Source organism: Stenella coeruleoalba (assembly GCF_951394435.1).
Source record: "Stenella coeruleoalba genome assembly, chromosome: 3".
In the NCBI taxonomy this organism is placed as follows: domain Eukaryota; kingdom Metazoa; phylum Chordata; class Mammalia; order Artiodactyla; family Delphinidae; genus Stenella; species Stenella coeruleoalba.
The window spans coordinates 126,655,960-126,676,663 of NC_137148.1; the positions used below are offsets into that span (position 1 = coordinate 126,655,960).

The 20,704-nt window shown below is 51.9% G+C and overlaps 1 protein-coding gene across 3 annotated transcripts in view; it reads right to left on the reverse strand.

Moving 5' to 3' along the window:
- Positions 1 to 20,704, reverse strand: part of TNIP1 (TNFAIP3 interacting protein 1) — a 46,414-nt gene that overhangs the window by 7,515 nt on the left and 18,195 nt on the right. For 2 of the 3 annotated variants that reach the window (XM_079916543.1, XM_079916541.1), the window contains 9 exons: positions 20,440 to 20,525; positions 18,676 to 18,756; positions 15,845 to 16,036; positions 11,013 to 11,107; positions 9,270 to 9,390; positions 5,530 to 5,619; positions 3,843 to 3,908; positions 3,563 to 3,694; positions 855 to 983 (listed from right to left, as the gene is read on the reverse strand). In XM_079916543.1, coding sequence (XP_079772669.1) covers positions 855 to 983; positions 3,563 to 3,694; positions 3,843 to 3,908; positions 5,530 to 5,619; positions 9,270 to 9,390; positions 11,013 to 11,107; positions 15,845 to 16,036; positions 18,676 to 18,756; positions 20,440 to 20,525 — 992 coding nt within the window. The remainder of the gene's footprint in view (positions 1 to 854; positions 984 to 3,562; positions 3,695 to 3,842; positions 3,909 to 5,529; positions 5,620 to 9,269; positions 9,391 to 11,012; positions 11,108 to 15,844; positions 16,037 to 18,675; positions 18,757 to 20,439; positions 20,526 to 20,704) is intronic. The other variant, XM_079916542.1, reaches the window with a different exon arrangement.

Consider the following 20,704-nt stretch of genomic DNA (forward strand, 5'->3'; position numbering starts at 1 on the left):
AGGAAAAGCAGGCAGAAGGGAAAGGCAGACAGACAGGACGGGAGGAAACGCTGAGCACAGGCTCCACAGCAGGAAAAGCTGAGCCTTAGGAGAAAGTTTCCTTTCAAAGCCCCTCCTGTCAGCTTGTTCCTTGAGCCCCTGCACTGGAAGGTGGGCAGGGGCTATAGCCCGGGACCAGAAACAGCCCCCAGCCCAACCCAGCCCACTGCCTCTCACCTTGGCTCAGAGCAAAGCGTTCCCGTTTAACCTGGGCTCTCCCACCCCCACCCCGAGCCCCATATCTCCCTGGATCCCCCTTCTCGAGGGCAGGAACCTCAGGCCAGCGACCATCCATTCCCTTCAGTGAGTTTTTCCTAAGCATGTACGGGCTTGGCGCCAGGTGCTGGGGGATACGTACTCTGGTGAAGACGCACACCTCCCACAGTCAGATGGGAAGACAGGTCATCGATAAGTAATCACAAGAAAATGCCAGAAGGAGTGTGAAAGAAGCTGCCGGTACTTTAGACAGACAGAATAGGGAGCTCAAAGGAGACTTGGGTTGGGAAGGCCTCAATGAGGAGGCAGTGTTAAAGCTAAACCTGAACGATGAGGGGGTGGCACTGTGTGAGCGAACAGCACGTCCAAGGGCCTGCAGGGGAGCAAGCATGGAGTCCCAGCCTGGCACTCAGCGTGCGGGGAGGGGAAGGCAGAGGTGGCGGAAATCACGGGGCAGCTCCGAGAGCCTCAGCGCCTTCGCCCTGACCCAGGAGTCGCCCCTCCTGAGCTGAGGGTCTGAGGCACCGACCACAGGGTGGGCACTGCGGCTGGCTCAGGGAAGCCCTGCCCGCCCAACGGATCATAGCTGATGCGCCCACCTTGTTGAGCCGCTGAATCTCCTTTTCCTGGTACTCCCGCTGCCGGGTGAGCGGGCTTAGCTGATCCTGTAGGTATTTGACCTTCTGGCGCAGCTCCTTGGCCTCTGCTGTCAGCTGCTCCTTGTCGGTCTGCAGGGAACACAGGACTGGTAAGCAGGGAGCCTCTCCAGGAGGCCTAGACTCCCTGACTGCCCGCCCTGCCCTGCGCGGCCATGCCTCCCCTCTCGCTCTCACTCTGCTGCCCCACTATGCTCACGCACAAGGCCCCAGGCGACGCACCCGGGTGAGAGCGGTAAGGTCTACATGGTCCTGTCCTCAAGGAAGGGGGGGCTCAGTTGAATGAAAGGCCCCGGGTTCTGCCACCAGCTCCTCCAACAGTGAGCTGAGCCCTTGGGCACTGTCCCAGCCCTCTCTGGTCTAAGCTCTCCTATCTGCCATAGGTAAGGGGTTTGTAACAGGAGTCACAGGTGGGCTTCAGGAGGTCTGTGAGCCCCTAAACCGAGCACACTTTTTTTTTTTTTTTTTTTTTTTTTGCGGTACGCGGGCCTGTCACTGTTGTGGCCTCCACAGGCTCCGGACGCGCAGCCCCAGCGGCCATGGCTCACGGGCCTAGCCGCTCCGCGGCATGTGGGATCTTCCTGGACCGGGGCACGAACCCGTGTCCCCTGCATCGGCAGGCAGACTCTCAACCACTGCGCCACCAGGGAAGCCCCCAAGCACACAATTTTGACTGTGCAACTTTCTAGGGAGAAAAGCCACAGTTTTCACCAGATTCGCACAGGGGTCTTCTATGACGCACAGAAAGCGGTAAGCCACCGAAAGTCTCCAAAGGAGCTTTCAGCTCTTACAGTCTCTGAGCCCAAAGGAGATAAGACCCTCACAGAAATAAATGCAGCACAAGGCAGAAAGGGTTCCTCCACGGAGAAACAAAGTACTTCTGTGAGGTTAAAAGAAAGAATACTACAGCTGAAAAGAAACCAGGGAAGGCTTCAAGGTGGAAGCACTGCTTCCATACCTACTATGGAACAATCCAGGTTCTTCATCGCAAAGAGCCACATCTGGAATGGCCCTCAGAGAGCATCAAGTCCTAGCCCCTTTACACGACAGGAAATGACTATCCAGAGAGGGGAGGTGACTTACCCAAGGCCACGCTGTGAGCTGGGGCTAGACTAGAACCCAGGTCTCCTAATTCTGGTGTTCTCTGTCCCCTTGCAAGTCAAAGCGAGTGTTTAAAATAGAAGAGGGCAGCACAGTGCAGAGGAAAGACCAGACACGCCCATATTAAACTGTCTATTTCTGTATGTTTATTTGTGATAAGAGGCCTGGAAAGATGCACCCAAATGGTAACCATGGTTACCACTGGGAAGAGCCTGGAATTGGGGTGGTGGGGGTGGTGAGGGGAGATGGTCCAGGGAAACTCGCACTGTATCTGTATCGTGTGAACATGTCAATATCCTACAAACTAGCTGGTGAGCTGCTTTCAGCCAAAGATGGCCAAGGGCAGCCTTGGCTGGATCTTGTGGGAGTTGTCGCGGACTCCCTGCTTAAGAGGCTCCCGGGTCAGCACGGCCTCTATGGCCATGTGTCCCTACCCACAGGGCCACGCTTTTGTCTTGAAACATCCCGCCTTTCCCCCAGCTGACAGCGAAGAGTGTCAGATGCCAGAAACTTATCCCACCCACTAACATGAGCCAGGGTCTGGCTGACAATCCCAAGCTGTGACTGTACACTCACCAGAAAAGACAGGCAGTGTCCTCCCTAACACACATCTCCAAGGTACGGGGCGGTCGCCAAGGCAGGCTGACCGCTCGGAGAAGGCCCCTGGGTGTTGCATACTGATGGGAAGGAACTCTGCTGGAAATGGCCATTTCTAAGTCAGGCAAAAGCAGCCCGTACACAGTTCTCATGAAGGAGAAGGCATGGTGACAGAAATAAAATCTCCAGAGAGCCTGGGGGTCCAATGGCCCTTCCTCTTTAAGCTGCTCCAGGATCCTGAAGGGCCTTGGCCGGTGTCAGTCACACACGTGACAGATCAGATGCTACTTCTTCAGGGGACCTGTTCCTGGGCCCCCCCCAGAATGAATCCAGGCCCCCTTTATGCTCTCGCCCTGATCCCTGTAACTTCTGTGTCGTGTTTAACACACGTCTACTCATTTGCTTCTGTAATTAGATGTCCCACGTCTCTTCCCCTGAGGGCGGGGTTGACTGTTCACTGCTGAGTCTGTGTGCCCAGCACAGTGCCCAGGGCATGATCTGTTGAACAGTGACCAGAAGAAGGACTGAAGGAAGCTCTGTCTAATGCTGGAGCCCCTCGCCCACAAAGAGCCCTCACCACTGTACACATTCAGCAGCGCCCAGCTCATCAAGTGTACTGGAGCAGGCCTGCGGAATCTCTTACATTCTGTGCTTCCCTGTGCAGTTCCCTAGATCATAAGATTTTAACTGAACCAAAGCTCTTTGGTATAAAAACAAGAAAAAAAATGAAAAGAATAACTAATCCAATCTCAATTTTCAGATGGGAAACTGAGGCACGGGGAAGGAAAGTGCTTTTGCCTCCGGCCACACAGCCCTTGAGTACGGGAGTCAGAGATGGAACCCGCGTCTCCTGAGTCCCACCCCTGACTGTTTACTCCCCTAGCTCCAGACTGCTGGGGAGGAGAGGGCTGGCCTCCCGGAGCTGAACCTGTGGGACCAACAGTCACACTTGCCTCCTCCATTTCTATCTTGGACTTGGCCAGGAGGAGCTTGCGGTCAAAGTCGCGCTGCTTCTGCTCCCGCTCGGCCTCCAGGTCAGTCACCTGCTTCTGCAGGTCCGCCAGCTTCTGGCGCAGCTCAGTGATCTGAGATCAGAGGCAGAGAAAGGGAGTGTGTGAGGGCCGGGGTGAACGTCCAAGATTCAAGGCTGCTGCGAGGGAAGCAGCATGCTGCCCAGAGAGCCCAGCTGTGAAGCAGGGCTCCAGCCTTGAGTTCCCATCACCCCCACAGTACCTTCTGCTCATACTGCTGCTTCATGGACCGGAAATGCTGGTCCCATTGCTTGTTCACTTCCAGCAGCTGCGGGGGAGAGATTGGGGTGGGCAGGAGATAAGCAGAGAACGACCAAAGAGAGCCAACTCCTCCAACACCAGCTTCGCAGGCGTGTGCGGCGTGCGTGGACAGCAGCTACACACACTGCCTCGATCCTGCGCTTCTCAAAAACGTTCCTCAGGGCAAATCACCTTTATCAACCGCCACATTTTACCCTTGCCGGGAAGGCAAGACTAACACCAAGACACAGAAAGAGTATATAATTTTTATTGTAGAATTATGAACACACACCCATGTGGAGGGCAATTTGGGACTCCGTATTTAAATTTCAAATTCTCGTTCTCTTTAACCAAATAATTCCACTCTGAAAAATGTAACCAAAGGAAGCACTTGTACAAGTGTGTAAAAAATATGTGTACTGCTGATCATCTCAACAATATTTATATTGCAAAAAAATCCAGAGGTCAACCTGAGCATCAGAAACAGGTTAAGGAAATGATAGAATAAACAGAAAATGGAGCACAGCTCTTCAGAAATTCCGGTGCCTAGTACATTGCCTCCGTTCTGAGATGATACTAATTATTTGCCATAATCTTGATATAACAATAATTCGAGGAAGAAAAACAACCTAACATCATTAAATTAACAATGGAAAGGGCATCCCAAGTTCAAAAACATTAAAATATGACAAAAAGTACTCAGAATTAAAGAAACACAGGGTATGTTTTACATATAAATAAATACCCTCAAAGATATAGTTAATTTTAAGGAAAGAAAGGAAAAAAGCAATCTGCAATGTGGTATGTATGACATTTTTACAAACATCATACATTAGTAAGTATACAGACAAAACTGAGGAATATGCAATGAACTGTTATCAACTGTGGTCATCTCCAGGAGGTGAGATTCTCGAACTTTTTAAAATGAAAAAAAAAAAAAACTTACAGTAATACAAAAAGAAAACTAAAATGAATATGCATATAAACAAAAGACTAAGAGAACATGACTTTCAGATGTGCTGGAGGACCAGGGAGGGCAGAAAGGCCCAGGGACTGGGACAAGGACGGGGCTGTGTGGAGAGGAGGGGCTCAGAGAATAGAGAGGATGGAGCTCCCACCTCTGGTCCAGAAATACCGGGGGTGGGGGACGGAGGAAGACTATGCACGAGACACAAGGAAAGAGCCTCAACTTCTGGAGACTCTCAACTGATTAGAAGCGGTGCTGCAAGCAGGTATGGGATCTCTCTTTCTGTGACAGTTCCTCCCTGAACCAGCTGCATGGTGACAGATGAATCCCAGACTCCCCATTCCTGATGCTAAAACTTGCCTCTTATCACAACCTCTCTCCACCATCCAGGGTTTACCATGGGAGCCTTCCTAAACTACCCCCCGCAGCAATTTTAGGCCATACCCCAAATGCCACCTCCTCAGAGTGACTCCTGTGGGTAGGGGAACTGATCAGGAGACAAGAGCCAGGGAAAAGCAGCATCTCTCACCCATGGGCAGATGGTTCAGTAGTCACCATGGCAACGCATCACAGAGACCCGGGCCTAGCCGGAGCCAGAGGGCCAGGGAGGGTCTTTGTCCTGCTGGTCCCAGGAGTGAGGAAGGGTCTTCCCCGACCACCACCACTCCCTCCAGCCACCTACCTCCGTGCGCTGCTGCTCCAGCATCCTCACCTTCTTCTCAGCAGCACCCAAGGCTCCCACCTCTGGGACTTTACCTGCTGTCACACCAGCCTGAGGAGAAACACAGAGGGGCCTTCAGCAGAGCCTCAAGTAACAATTCTCTGCCCTACTCAGTGCCCCTCTAAGGCTGCTCACCCATGAGACCCAGCCCTCCGTCTCTTGTCTCTCTACCCTCCCACCCACCAGGACACTGATACTCGTCCCATATATGACTGAGTCCCTTCGGGAAGTCCATGGAGATCATTATTCCCCCTCCCTGACCCTCAGGGGCTCCCAGACCCTTCCCTCTCCCTCCCCCGCCCCTCCATGGCCACTTCTTTCCCTGCTCAGGCTCTATCTCTAAGGCATTGCCAGCTGCCCTCTCCTCCCCCACCCATCAGCCAAAAATGCTCCAGCGTGGAAGGCAAGAGTTACACATTTTATAAAATGTTTATTTTTAAAATGTTTTTAAAAAGATACACAAATAAAGATATGTGTGCATGTGTGATTAGTACATGTATTTCCTAGCTCTGACCTCTGAGAGGGCCTAAAGCAGCGTCACTCCAATAGCAATGAGCACAGATCTTGGTTTCTAAATACCATTCTCTAACAAAAAGAAACAGGACTCCTTGGAGAAGTGGTTAATTTCAGGCCTGGGGCAGGGAAAATATAAGGTGATTATGGAGAGACTTGTGGTGCCAGAAAGTAAGGAAGTGCTCAATCATAATAATAATAAGAAGAAGGGCATATCAAATGGGCATAGGAGACAACTTGAAAGAGCTTCCTATGACCAAAGCTGGAACAATTTGAACAAGAAAACAAATTGCAATAGTGCTGGATTATAAGCCAAAGAATAAAATAAATATCCTTGAGTCCCTATTAATAGAAAAAAATAAATGAATAAATAGATGGGGGAGAAGAAAAATTCCAATTAGTAAATAGAGAAGGAATGAGGGAAGCACAAAATCACCATTAGAAGACTATATTAATAATCACTGCAGGTGAGATCCGCCAGTGGATACTAAAATTAGTATAAGGAGAAACAGGACATCTGCAGTCTCAAAGTGTCTCCTCAAAAGTAAATATTTATTAACTACAAAGGGAAAACTAGTCCCTTTATTATGGAGAAAGCTGACAGACACCCCTTTAGCCAAATGATCAAGATTGAATGTAAACAGACACATCGATATCATGTACCCTTGACATGATGCAAGATGTCACTCCAGTGATCTTCTTGTCAAAATCCGTAACATCAGTCTAATCATAAGAAAACATCAGAGGAACCCAAGTTGAGGGACATTCTACAAAATAACTGGCCAGTATAACTCAAAAGCCTCAAGCTCATGAAAGAACCACTGGGCGCTGTCACAGACAGAGGAAACTAAGGAGACAGGACAACTGTTGATAAATGCAATGTGGGATCCTGGATTCGATCCTGGTACAATAAAAGGACATGAGCGAAAAACTGGTGAAATCTGAACAAAGACTGTAGTTTAGTTAATAGTATTGTGCCAATGTTCATTTCCTGGTTTTGATCACTGAACCACGGTTAGGTGAGATGTTAAGGCGATGGGGAGATGGGCACTCTCTGGGCTACTTTGCTACTCTTCTGTAAGTCTAAAATTATCTCAAAATAAAAAGTTAAAAAAAAATTTTTTTTATACATAGGAAGTGTTGGCAATTCCCTGGCGGTCCAGTGGTTAGGACTGTGCGCTTCCACTGCAGGGGGTGCGGGTTCGATCCCTGGTCGGGTAACTAGGATCCCACGTGCCGCATGATGCTAGCAATTCAGAAATTGAACACCAGCTCTATCTCCAAGGCCCTGCTTGATATAGGCCAAGACCCACACCCTTTCTGGGCCTCGGTACAAAGAGATCAAACAGGATGGGCCCCAACCTCTGACATCCTGTGGGTCCGACAGCATTTGTCCTGGAGTCGTTGCCCACATTCTCTTTGTTCCTTGCCTTCCCATTCCCGTCCACACTCCCCTGTGGCTGGTGGCGGGGCGGGCACGGTGCTGAGTGAACTTGTGAGGCTCAAGCGCCCCTACAGGCTGAGGTCTGTAAGTACACCATAGAGCCCGGGAGTAAGGAGAGAAGGGGCGGGGGGGACCCTCCAGGGACGGTCTCACCTCCTTTAGGAAAAGTGAGGGATGGGTCTGCCCTCACTGGGGAAGGAGGAAGGGGGGTGCCGTGCTCCTGGGTGCACCCTTAACCTCCACAGAGAAGAGAGGCATCAAATCTGCCATTAAGAGCAATAGCCAATGTTCACTGTTTACCACGTGCCAAGTGCTAAACCTACTGTACAGGCATCACATCACTGAATCCTCCAATGACCTTCTGAGGTAGGTGTCATTATCTCCATTTCACAGAGGAGGAAACTGAGGTCAGAGAGGTTATGCAACTTGTCCAAGGTGGCAGCACTGACCAGAGGTAGAGTCAGCATTCAACCCACATGCAACTCCAGGGCACAGGCTTCACCACTGCCCAGAACGCACGTCTCCTACGGGAACTTCCTCCCCGGCAGGGCAATAAGGGCATCTGGCCTTTCGAGAAGTCAGTGATGTTAAGGGCTTTGGAAAAATGAAGAGGCCTGCCCACAGACTTCCGAGAACCCAGGGGAGATCAGGTCACTTCCTCAAGAGGGCAGACAAGGCAGGCTCTGACTTGAGGGGTAAACGGAAGCAGAGAGGGGCTTCATGGGTTGGGATTCAGAAGGCCATTCATCGGCATGTTGCCCTCTCACACCCCACATCTGCCTAATAGCAGGTGGATGCAGGAATCTAGAAGATGTGATGTCACAGGACCTCTCCAAACCTCCTGCCATAGCTGTCTCACGGAGTAAGAGTCCCAGCCCTGCCTCCCTGACATGTAGAGAGGACGTCCAAATCACATAATGAGTTTGCAAATCCCAGGTAAACTCTACATTGCCACAGAGTAATAAGGAATTAAGTTATTAGGATAATTATTACTATTACACAAGTGTGGGGTTTGTTAAAGACATGGAGTCCTGCTGTACGGCCATTAAACCCCATTAAAGAGGAAAAACATGTCAGTAAAAAGTTGGGACTCAGCTCTGCAGCACAGCACAGACCAGGCGAGGGGCCAGCCAGCTCCTAGCTGGGAACTGGATGTGAGCCAGCGCTGGGAGCTGTGGTGGGAAGGGGGCAGGTGGGCCAGCCCAGGGCATTAGCAGGCCTTGCTGAGTCAGCCCACACCCTGTTCTCTGTATGTCAGAGGCTCCCAGGCAGGAGCTTAACAGAGTCCCTTCAGGGGCTTTCTCAACCTAACACCCTAATACCACCAGGGGTATCTGAGACATTAAACTGATTTTTCGGAGCCACCCTGTAAGAGAGACCTTGACAAACTGAAATGTGTTTAGGGGATACGCCCAGACTGCACAAATGACACGACACCACCTTTATAAGAAATGACCCAAGGAACTGCAGCTATTCAGCCTGGGGAAGAGAAGGTATGTGGGGGCCAGGGAGCCAGAGTCACAGCCAGCAGGCTGAGCGTGTGTCCCAGGGAATGGGATGCTCCATGTGGCTGGTAGCGGAATAAGGGCTGAGGAGTGGAAGCTACAGGGAGGTGGACTCTCAGGACAAGCCAAGGAAACGCCGTCTAACAACTAGAACCTTCCAGCAGCGGGGCTGGCTCACTGCCTCTGGAGGCTGGGCACCAGCCACTGCAGTGCTGGGGAAGGAGTTTCTGACCACATACCTGCTGCTGTGCGGCTGCCCCCTTCTTGCCCGTGCCTTCCGTCTTTGGTGAGCCTGGCCATCTGGAGGCATCATCTTTGCCGCTGCTCATCAACAACTTCCTGAGCTCCAGGTTTTCCTCCCTGGTTGGAGGCAAAGAGAAAGGTCATATTGCTGGCCCTGGGTCGAGGATCCTGGGGACCTCAGACCTGCTACTCATCTGAGTTGCAGCTGAGACGTGGGGAGTAAGGCGAGTCCCTGAGACCTGCCCTCAGGTGCAACCAAAAAGGGCATCCTTACGCCACTTTGCGCAGCTTCCCTAGAAGTCTCTGATGCTCACCAACAGGGTTTCCCCAACTGTGAGACGTCTGTATACATGAGACCTCCAGGATACATCCACACTGCATTAAAGAACCCTGGATCACACTCTCTGAGAAAATTCCACCCTTTCCAATTATCCTCAGACGTCCTGTGCGGAGCATGGGGAAAGTCTCAGTTTGGTGCTGATAGGTCCTGAGTGTCTCTCTAGTGCTTGCTAGTCTCCCGTGTTAACAGAGAAAGAGCAGCCTTCAGCCTCAGAGCCTTGAGCGGGCAATTCGCCAAAACGAATTAACATCCTTCCGTTTTTGTTGTGTTCATTATTGGAGGTATCTTCTACTTATTCCAGGTCATGCTGTTTTCCAGTTACTCTAGTGCAAGTTTTCATTATAATAATCTTAAGCAAAAACATGATGCAAATTAAATTCTTAAGTAAATAATAAGCTAGGTGATACAGGACATAAGAAAAATGGTGATGTGGACTCAGGTATGACTGAGATATGGAAACTATTTCTTTGTATTCTATTTGCCAGCTGGTTTCCATGTGATAATAGGAAAACAGAGAAGTAAACTGGCTTTCCCAAGGTCACACAGTGGGGACTTGCATCCTCACCTTCTAATCATGGCTCTTTCCTCCAGCCTGGGTTTTTGGATCCATGGATGGAGTCATTATGACTATAAAATTCCAACTGCTTGGCCATCCAGAAGTCAATAAATACATGCTGATTCAAAACAGCACAGTGGATCAGCAGTCACACCTGACTCCCTCTGGGCCTCACAGGCCTCTCCCTGGACCTCAGTTTCCCTCTGCAGGGTGAGGGGTTTGGCCCACATGATCTCAAAGGGCCCTTCAAGCTCTGACAGTCAAGATCAGTGCCTCTCAGGTGTGATCCTGGGTCTACCTACATCGTAATCACAGAGGCCTACTGGAAAATGCAGATGCCTAGGTCTCACCCCAGACCCAATGAATCAGAATCTCAGCACAGGAGTGTCAACTTGCAATGCCTTTCCTGACCCTCAGTGATTCTGATGCACAGTTAAGTCTGAGACCCAGTAGTATAGCCCAGGTGAGCAACCCCTGACTGTTCTCAGGAAACAGAGCAGGTCAGGATGGTGACCAGCAGGGGGCAGCAAAGTCCAGAGCCCTCTCTCCAAGAGCCAGCTAGCTGCTGTTAACAGGCGGAGGGGGTAAGTTCCCAAGGAAGGAGTACACTTTGTACAGACCTTCTTCTGAAGCTCTCAAGGCACTTTATACACAAACACTCCCCAAGGTATTAAAAGGACCAGAGAGGAAACACCCAAGGAGAAGGACCAAGAGACCTGACATCCAAAGCAGGGCTCTGGGCACAGGCCTCAGAGCACTCAGCCCGGAAATCAGTGCCATGCACCACCGTCTTCCTCCTGCCCATCCGACTCCTCACCCTTCCTCTGAGGAGCCTGGACTTACCGGAGCCTCTCAGCAGCCTGATCCCGCTGTTCCAGGCCCTTGTCCAGCTTGGCCTTAAGGGCCTCATTCTCCTTCCGAAGCTGCTCACACAGGGTCTGCAGGGCAGAGAGGGAGATGCGGGCAAGGTAAGGGAAGGGGTGCATCCCAAATACAGGTTGATGCTAGGGGGCGGGAGGGGCACTATAGCCACGCCAGGTCCTGACACGGTATCCCCTTTGCAATGGCCTCACCCAAGCCCTCTTGGGATAGCAGGAGCCAAGCCACAAGGCTCACCCAGGCTCCTCTCTGCATCCTCTCCCTCAAGAGCCAGCCATGAGGACGCCGGACCAAGAATCAGCCACAGCGCCTTCTGTTCCTCCAAGGCAGAGAGCACCATCCCTCCTCCTCCTTCACTGCTGTTCCCACAGCCTAGAATGCTCTTCCCCACCAGCCTTCCCCTGGCTGACTTCTACTCCTGCTTCAAGTCTTAGCCTAAACGTCACCTCCTCCAAGAAGTCCTCCCCGACTCCCACATCTCAGGTGAGTTAGGTCACCTCCATTATCCTCACTCACAGTCCCCTGCTCTCAACCTTCCTGGTACCCTGACAATTACAGCTAAAGAACCATCAGGTCGTTACTTTCTTAATGTCCCCCCCACCCGACTAGTCCATGAATTCCCAGACGGCTGGGATCCTCTTGCCGCTCTCTTGTCCACTGCGGGATCCTCAGCCCACGGCCCAGCTCAGCTCGACACTTTGTTGAAGGAATGCAGGACTGATTGGCTGAATGAACCTGAGTCGCAGTAGGCCTAGAGCTTAGGCAATCTGGAGAGTACTCAAGGCAGCCAGGGAGCAAGGTTGTCAGCCGGCAAGTCAGAAGACAAGGCATTGGGTCAAGACCTCACCAATTCCCAGTGTGGCTCAGGATTCCCTCACTTCTGAGACACAGTTAGTTCCCCCACCCACAAAGTGGGGCAACTGCTCCTCCCCTGCCTCCTTTATAGGGCTGCTATGAGGACAAATGAGACCGGGAGAGTGCAAGTGCCTCGTGAGCTGCCAGGCGCTTGGTAACCTTTGAGGACATGTGTTTGAAGTGCTGCAAGGTGGAGGGGGCATGGAAGATGGGAAGCCAGACTCAGGGCCTCACAGATGGAGGGAAGGGAGGTTCTCACTGGTAAGGGTGATGCACCACGTCAGTACTAAGCGACTCAATCTCTCAACAAATCCATAGTGAGCACCTAACCCATGACCTGTAAATGGCCAGGTGCTCTTCCACTCACCACCTCGGTGGAGCCTCACAGCTTCCCCAAAGCTACGTAACTCATCTCTATCTATTTTAAATGTAGGCTAGGGAATTCCCTAGCAGTCCAGTGGCTAGGACTCGATGCTTCCACTGCCGAGGCCCCGGGTTCAATCCTCCGTCAGGGAACTAAGACCCCGCAAGTTGCACGGTGTGGCCAAAAAAAAAAAAAAAAAAAATGTAGGCTAGTGCACGTGAAATAATGTGCATGAGGTTGTACAGCTCTTGGGAATCACCAAGGGGATTAAACTCCATCTGGCAGATCCTAAATGGTACCTCTTTCGCCTGTGATGGAAGAGCAGAGAAGGGAGGTGGCAGGCTGTGAACTGGGCTGAGGGCAGAGACAGTGAGCGATATTCACCAGACCTTCTACCCGCTCCCTTCCATGTCCATTTCCCAGACTTGCTGTGACCATGTGACCAGTTGTGGCCAATGAAAGGTGAGTGGTAGTGACAAGTGCCACTTCTGAGCTGGCTCATGCACAATTCTCTGGTCTCTTTTTCCCTGTCGCTGCCGAAGGGCACAAGACGGCTGGGGCCTCAATGTGATTGTGGAGCAGAAACAAGCCCCTGCCACACAGAATATGAGGGAAAACTTTCATGTTATCCAGGGAGATTTCAGACTTGTTTGTTTCCACAGCAAAACCGAGCCCTTTCTGACTAACCCAGGAAAGACTTGAGAAGGCTGGATGGAGAACAGAGCCTGGAACTGGTGAGTGGTCAGACATGGAGGAATAGAACACCATTATGACTGGCTGCAATGCCCAGCAGAGGCCCCATGCCATACCTGGCCTTGGAAATGCTGAGTGAACTGAGAAACAAATCAGTGAATGAACGAGGAGGAACCAGATTAATCTACCTCCACCCACAGGCTGGGCAAACACCCAGGATGCAACAGCCCTGAGTGGGGCCTCCAGGGAACAGAACGTCCTGCTGTGGTCTCTAAGGGAAGACCAGGACAAGGCCTCATGTGCTGTCCTTCTAAGCAAGAGGCAAACGCTCTGGGCACAAAGCAGACGGAGAGAGGTCGTCACAAAAGTCATCACCTTCCATTAAAGGGGTTAATAGAGCTCATGTGTGAGTTCATTAGTTCATTCATTCATTTGTTCATTCACCAAATGTACATTCAGTACCTACGAACTGCCAGACACTGGGATGCAGTGGTGAATATGACTGACAAGGCACCTGCCCCTCTTGTGAGGCCTACATTCTAGCAGGGAACACAAGGGAAAAAACCAAACACAAAGTAAAGAAACCAACTAATGAAATTATTACAAACTATGATAAGAGTTAAGAGGGAAACAAACAAGAGCCTGATAAAAAATAACAGTGGGGGGCTTCCCTGGTGGCGCAGTGGTTAAGAGTCCACCTGCCGATGCAGGGGACACGGGTTTGTGCCCCGGTCCGGGAAGATCCCACATGCCGTGGAGCGGCTGGGCCCGTGAGCCATGGCCGCTGAGCCTGCGCGTCCGGAGCCTGTGCTCCGCAACGGGAGAGGCCACAGCAGTGAGAGGCCCGCGTGCCGGAAAAAAAAAAAAAAATAACAGCGGGGGCACTTCCCTGGTGGTCCAGTGGTTAAGACTCTGCGCTTCCACTGCAGGGGGCACGGGTTCAATCCCTGGTCAGAGAACTAAGATCCCACACACCGCGCAGCACAGCCCAACAACAACAACAAAATCTGAAAAAGAATATTTGCATATGTGTGTATATGTATTTATATATAAAACTGAATCACTGTGTTGCATACCTAAAACTAACACAACATTGTAAATCAACTATACGTCAATAAAAAAAAATTTTTTTTAAATAACAAGGGTTGGCAGGACCCCTTTTATGAGGCCCAGTATCAATCCTTATTTCAAAGCTGAAAAGTTGGGACTCCCCTGGTGGTGCAGTGGTTAAGAATCCACCTATCAATGCAGGGGACACGGGTTTGAGCCCTGGTCCGGGAAGGTCCCACATGCCGCGGAGCAACTAAGCCCGTGCACCACAACTACTGAGCCTGCGCTCTAGAGCCCACGAGCCACAACTACTGAAGTCCACGTGCACACGCCTAGAGCGTGTGCTCCACAACAAGAGAAACCACTGCAACGAAGAGTAACCCCTGCTCTCTGCAACCAGAGAAAAGCCCGCACGCAGCAACGAAGACCTAATGCAGCCAAAAATTAATTAATTGAAAACAACAACAAAGCTGAAAAGTTGACACTCAAAGTGATCCCACCACAAGCAACGCACCAGGTTCGCCTCCCCAGTGGCTCAGCCTTGACACTTGACATCTCCGGGCCCTGCTGACACCTGAAGGCAGTCTCCCTCGGCCTGGCCCTCCAGGCTCCAATCACTCCTCCAGCCTCCCAGTGTGGCCCCTCACCCAAGGTGGGGGTGGGAATCCTCTGCTCCCCCCATCTCTCCTCACACCTGTCTCCAGCCTGGACGCCCCTCCTGCTTTTGTCAACCCAGACCCTTCCCAAAGCTGCACACAGTGGACACCCCAGCACCTCATCCGTCAACTGGGCACTTGCATGTTTGCTGACATGAGTGAGACAACAGGGCGGTGACTGGCCCAGAGGAGGGTCTAGGAAGGAGGAAGCCTTGGAGTTACAGCTCTGTCACTAAGGTGACAGATACTCAGGTCCTGAGCAGGTTTTCTCGGAGCCTCCGTTTCACCATCTGTGATTCCTTCCCTACCCCCAAGCCCTCAAGGCTCAGGTCCCCAGCCCAGTGTGGATGAGCCATCACCACAAAACCTTAACAGTGACCACTTTTTGAGCACTTACTATGTTCTAGACTGTACAAGGGGCTTCATTTAATACTCAGAGCAATTCCACGAGGGAGGCATTTCCAGCCCCATGTTACGAATGGGGACAGTGAGGGACCGAGAGGATAAGTCACTTGCCCAAGGTAAGAGAGCAATAAAGAGTCTACTGGCCAAGGACCATATGGTTCCAAGGCCTGGCCTGGCCTAGGAAGGAAATCTGACTTCATTCCCACAGCACAGGAAGAGTTATAAAAGGAAGCCTCCTCCATTGGGGAGGCAGGTTGGGATGGGAGTTAAGAGCATGGACTTCGGAATACCACAGACCGAGGTTCAAATCCCAGCTGCACCATCTACTAACTGGGGGACCTTAGGCAAAAAAAAAAAAATCACCTCTCAAGGGCTGTGGCCCCACCTGTGAAGTGTGGATAATGATGGTCCTGACTCAGGGGGCAGGGACAGTAACATACAAGGGGCCGGCCTCTGTCCCCTCCCTTTCCCCACCTGTATGTGAAGAACAAAGGCAAGGCTGCTGCCAACCTACCACACCCCAGCCTCGAGAGTAACCCCAACCATGAAATCTGCGCCACCCACACCATTATTTCCCGGTTTCCTGCCTCTTCCTTGGCCCTTCTCACAACTTCCTTACCCTGCTCACTGCCTTGAACAAGAAGCCCAAGTCGGGTCCCCATCCTCACCCTCGGAAGTCCCCGTGGTACCCTGGACTCCCCAGAAGAGCTGGAGGAAGCAGAGGGGGAACCACATGGCAGACCCCCGGCCACCTTCCCTGGGCCCGGCCTCACCTGCAGGATGGAGGTACGCTGCTCATTCTTGTGCACCTTGGAAGCCAGCCGGTTGAACTCGAGGGCCATGCGGCCCAGGTGCGTGAAGAGCTGGCTGTGGTCAGGCTCCTCGGCGCACACGCTCAGGGTGGTCTCCAGACGCTGCAGGTGCAGCATCAGGTTGCCGTCCTCGTGGGGCAGGGGGCCCAGCTCCTGGTGGGGGGAGGGGATGCGGGCCGCTCTTCACCACAGTCTGAGTAGGTGCCGCCAGCCTTCCTCCCTCTGCTTCCCCATTCCTCATGACTCAGTTTCCCCCTCTGATCCCAGCTCAGCCGAGGGACATTCTCCAGTTATGCAGGTTCCCTGTCTGGGGCTGACTCACAGGGCAGGACCCGGGACTCCCAGGCCACTGGCTGGCTTACCAGTGCCGGAGCCACCTTCCTCCCACACGTTGGGCCTTGCTGAGTGCCTGTGGGTAAATCCCTCGTCCCCAGGGCCTCAGAATCCTCAACTACTACACGTACGCATCCCGCTTCTTCTCTTCTACCCCATAGGGTTCTTATGCAAGTGAAATGACACACAAAAACAGCAAGCCCAGGAAGGGGTGTCACTCAGTACACAGCACTGCTTCTTCAGCTTAGGAAGGCTTGGCCAGCAGACATCAAAACTGTCTGACTGTTATGTCTATACATGTGTCTTCTTGGGAGTGGTCCAAGCATTCATCAACTTTTCAGAGGACCCAAGACTCAAAACACGTTAGGAATCATAGATAGTTCAAAGAATCCCAATCTAGCAGAGATTTGAGATAGGAAGCAAACTGTGGGCAATATAGTCCAATCTCAGAATCTATCACTCCCTGTCTCTCTCTTTATCTCTTTCCTCTGTCTAGAACACTCTTGGCAAAGACAATGCCTTAGCTATGCGAACACCACGTCCAAGGACCCACAGGGGTAGCTGACAGCTGACTGCATCAAGCCCCTGCCAGGCGTCCGAGTCCCCCTCTTCCCCTGCCTGAGACCCCACCCATCAGGCCCCACGCCTCTTCGGGCTTCATTCCTATGGTGTCCCCTCTGTTCATCCTTCCCAGCACCCCCGTGTCTCAGCTGCTCTAGCAGGCCTCCCCTACCGCTTATGGCAGTCGCAGGCCATCAGAGCTACAGGGAGCCTCCGGGTTCCAGTTTGGAAACGAAGCTTCGGGGAGAAGGAGGCTGCTCAAAGTTGCCCAGTGAGCCAGTGGCAGAGCCAGGACTGGAACGTGGGCTTCCTGACTCTCCATCTATGGCCACTTCCCTCACCTGAACTCTGCAGCAGTGGGAACGCCCTGACAGCCACAGCGTGCCGTCCAGTGAATGCCTCCATAACACTCTTAGCACCTTATTCTATCAGAGGCTCTTCAGTTCTGTCTTCATCCCCCCACTGCCTCTTCCCACACAGGATATGAGGTGGTGAACGGTGCTCTGTTGAAGGCTGGTGAATTGTTTCATCACCCTGACTTCTCCAACTGGCCTACAAGCTCCCAGAAAGCAGGGAGGCTGTCTTGTCTTTGCTCAGCACAGACTAGGCACATGGTGGGGCTAAGGAGGAACCTATTAACGAGGTGAAGGCTGAGGTCATAGAGTGAAATGCTTTCTGAGCAGGGGGGTCTTGCCTCCTTGGCCAGCTTCTCAGAGCCCTTGGGGATAGAACAGGACAAGGGGACAGAAGTTCCCAGGGGACAAAACACAGAACGTTTCTGATACTCAGAGCAGCCCCTCATCACTGAAGGCATGCTAGTGTAAGCTGCATGACAACTTGATGAGGACCTTGCACTGGGGACTGACAGACACAAGATGCAATCAGTGAACTAAAGAGCAACATTTTTTTTTGCCTTGTTAATTCAATATTTTTAATTTAATTACATTTTCACTAATTTTTTGGCTTTTAACTTAAAATTTTAACATTTTAATCAACTATTTGTAGCTTAAAAAGTCAAATTGTTTTACAAGGTTTATAATGGAAACCAGCAGTTTCCTGTCTCACTTCCCTCCACGTCCCAGTTACCACTTCCCAAAGCCATTCACTTCACATGCAAAGAGCAACATTTGTGCCCCAAATCCTTGGTAGAATGAGGCAGTGGTGACCAAGGTATCCGGGAAGGGTTATACCACTTATTGCCTGTATAACAATCAAAAAATCTCAAAGTGAGGAAGGAGGAAGGAGGAGGAGAGGGCAGGACTTGAAGACTTTTGAACAACGTTCCACACCTTTCTCAGTGGTTCTCCAATAAGTCTGCCATTTTAAGAGAAAACAGGACAACACAGTTGGAATAAAGGCAGCAAGTAGGGTAAAGTAGAGAATGAGGATGCCAGGTGGACACCCCAGAGCTGGAGGGGAGTGTGTGTGTGTGCGTGCGCGCATGCGTGCGTGTATGTGTAAGTGCAAGGTTTAACCTCCTACCTGCATGCCCCAAAGGGGAGCCTGGGAGCAGCCAAGAGCCTGCACAGAAGGGCCACATCTGCCTCAAGCTGCTCTGGGTTTCTCTGACCCTTTCGACCCAGGCTACGAGCCCACAGGCCCAAAGGCTGAGTCAGAGCCTGCGGAGGTGCCCAGCGCTTGGCGGAGGCCAGTGGGGCTGGCAACGTGCCCGGGCTTTCACAATGGTCGGGTGCTTGTGTGGCTCACACGGAAGTCACCAGCCACGGATTTGCATATGTGAGCGAGAAGCACCCCCTGGTGCTGGCCCCTCGAGCGTATCCCTAGTGACTCCGGGGTGCCCAGGGGATATAAGCGGGTCCTGTGCCTCTCACGCGGGGCCAGGTGACTGAAACAGAGAGGAGACGGGGGATATGCCCAGGGACCTGCCGTCCACTCACCATGGTATTTCTGGTGTGGCCACCGCTCTCTGGTGAAGAATGCCCCTCGGCAGGGACCACTTCAAATTCAGAGGAGGTGCTCTGTGCAGAAAAAGGGGGTCAGGGGCTGCCTGAGAGAAAAACGCCTCGCCCGTCCTCTGGGGCCCCATGGCTGAGAGTACAGCGGGGTCAGAGAATGGAAGGAGGAAACCCCTCCTCACGTCCAAGTCCTCTGGGCAGGAGGAGAGCCGGCCCAGGATGAGCTCACAGACCACGAAGCAGGAATGACTCCCAGCAAGTCAGCCCGCAACCCACTGTGTGACTCAAGGTCACATCCCTCTGTGGCCAGTTTCCTCATCTGTAGAACAGGGATACTGGACTAGCTGACTTTAAACCGCTAGCACTTTAGGATCGTATCTTTCTTAACGGCTTTGCACTTTTAAAATGTTTTCATGAACTCCATTTTTTCTCAAAGCAACCCACGGAGTGGTCAGAAGGTTATATCCCCATTTGTCAGATGAGGAAACTGAAGGCATATCATTAATAAATGCAAAAGTAGGACTGCATTTAAGGACTGCAAATCTAACATTCCTGCTATGGCACCAGAGCTGTCTCTTGGGCCTAGGTGTCTCTGACTGGTCACCTGGAGAACACAGACAACAGTTAGTGTGGCCACAGCCATGGTGGTCCTGTGCCAGCCTTGCCAACCCAGCCCCAGAGATCCCAGGGGAGTGGACTGATCTGGGACAAGTCCCAACAAGACATCCACAAACTTGGAGAGACTTTCAGGACACACCTAAATCCAGGGAGGCCAAGGACTCCAGTCTCCCCCACATCACCCAGCCACTCCAAGTAGAAGGTACTGGTTGTGCCACCAGAGGATGGGCCAATGGTCCCTCTGGACCAGCAACTGGCTCTGGGATTGCTGTTAAACCTGGTCGAACAGCAGAAGCCCCATGGCCACCAAGGGCCCAGCTTTGGATCTCGGCCCCACCCTAGACAGTTTCCCTTTCACCTCTCCGTTTCCTCAGCTGTCTGCATGACCTCACAAAATGTCCTTCTCTCTCTGGATCTGATCTGATCTGTGGGATGGAGACTCTAACTGATACGACTGGGACTTCCCTGGTAGTCCAGTGGTTGAGAATCTGCCTTCCAATGCAGGGGACGCGGGTTCAATCCCTGGTTGGGGAACTAAGATCCCACATGACGCAGGGCAACTAAGGCCCCGTGCGCGCGCGCGTGCCACCTACAGAGCCCACGCATCACAGCTAGAGAGAAGCCCGTGCACCCCAATGAAAGAGCCCGCGTGCTGCAACTAAGACCAGATGCAGCCAAATATAAATAAATAAATAAATATTTTTAAAAATTTAAAAATAAAAATATATGATGCGACCACCTGGGTCCCTTCCAGTCCTAGGATACCAAGCAAAACTTCTCAAGGCAAATCTGCAGAAGACAGTTTCTGAGCCCCTGTTGAGAAGGGGAGTTCGCTGTCACATCCGCCTACTTTCTGAGCACCGTGCAGTCGATACATGCTTAACATTATGCAACCTAGCAAATGGGAGGAACTCCTTGTACATATCAGGGTCTTCCTGGTAAGATTTAACTCTGACCTTCATTTGAAAATGGGTAAACCGAGGCCCCAGAGAGATTGAGATCAACTTGCCAACATCACCCAGCAAGTCAGAACCCAGGTTTCCTGACCCCAAACCTCTCTCTTGCTGTTCTGCCAATGGGACCTTGAAATCCAGGCAACTTTCAGCCGTGACTCCAAATGCAACTTACACTTGCTGGAGGTTTGGGGACTGGCTCTGGCTTGTCGCTGGGGTGTGCAGGGTCAGCGGGGGTTGCTGGAACATCTGCATCCTTTCCTGGACAATTGAGAAAACATGGGTGAGCAGCAGGGAAAGGGGAAAAGCCCAGATGCTGCCCCCTTAAGGACAGCCTTGGCCAGGAAAGTTCTCAGACAGAGTTCCCTACACGAGTCTGGGAAAATGGGAGGTGGTCCCAGCAGGGCCCGGTAGCCTGGGAGAACGATTGGCTCTGGAAT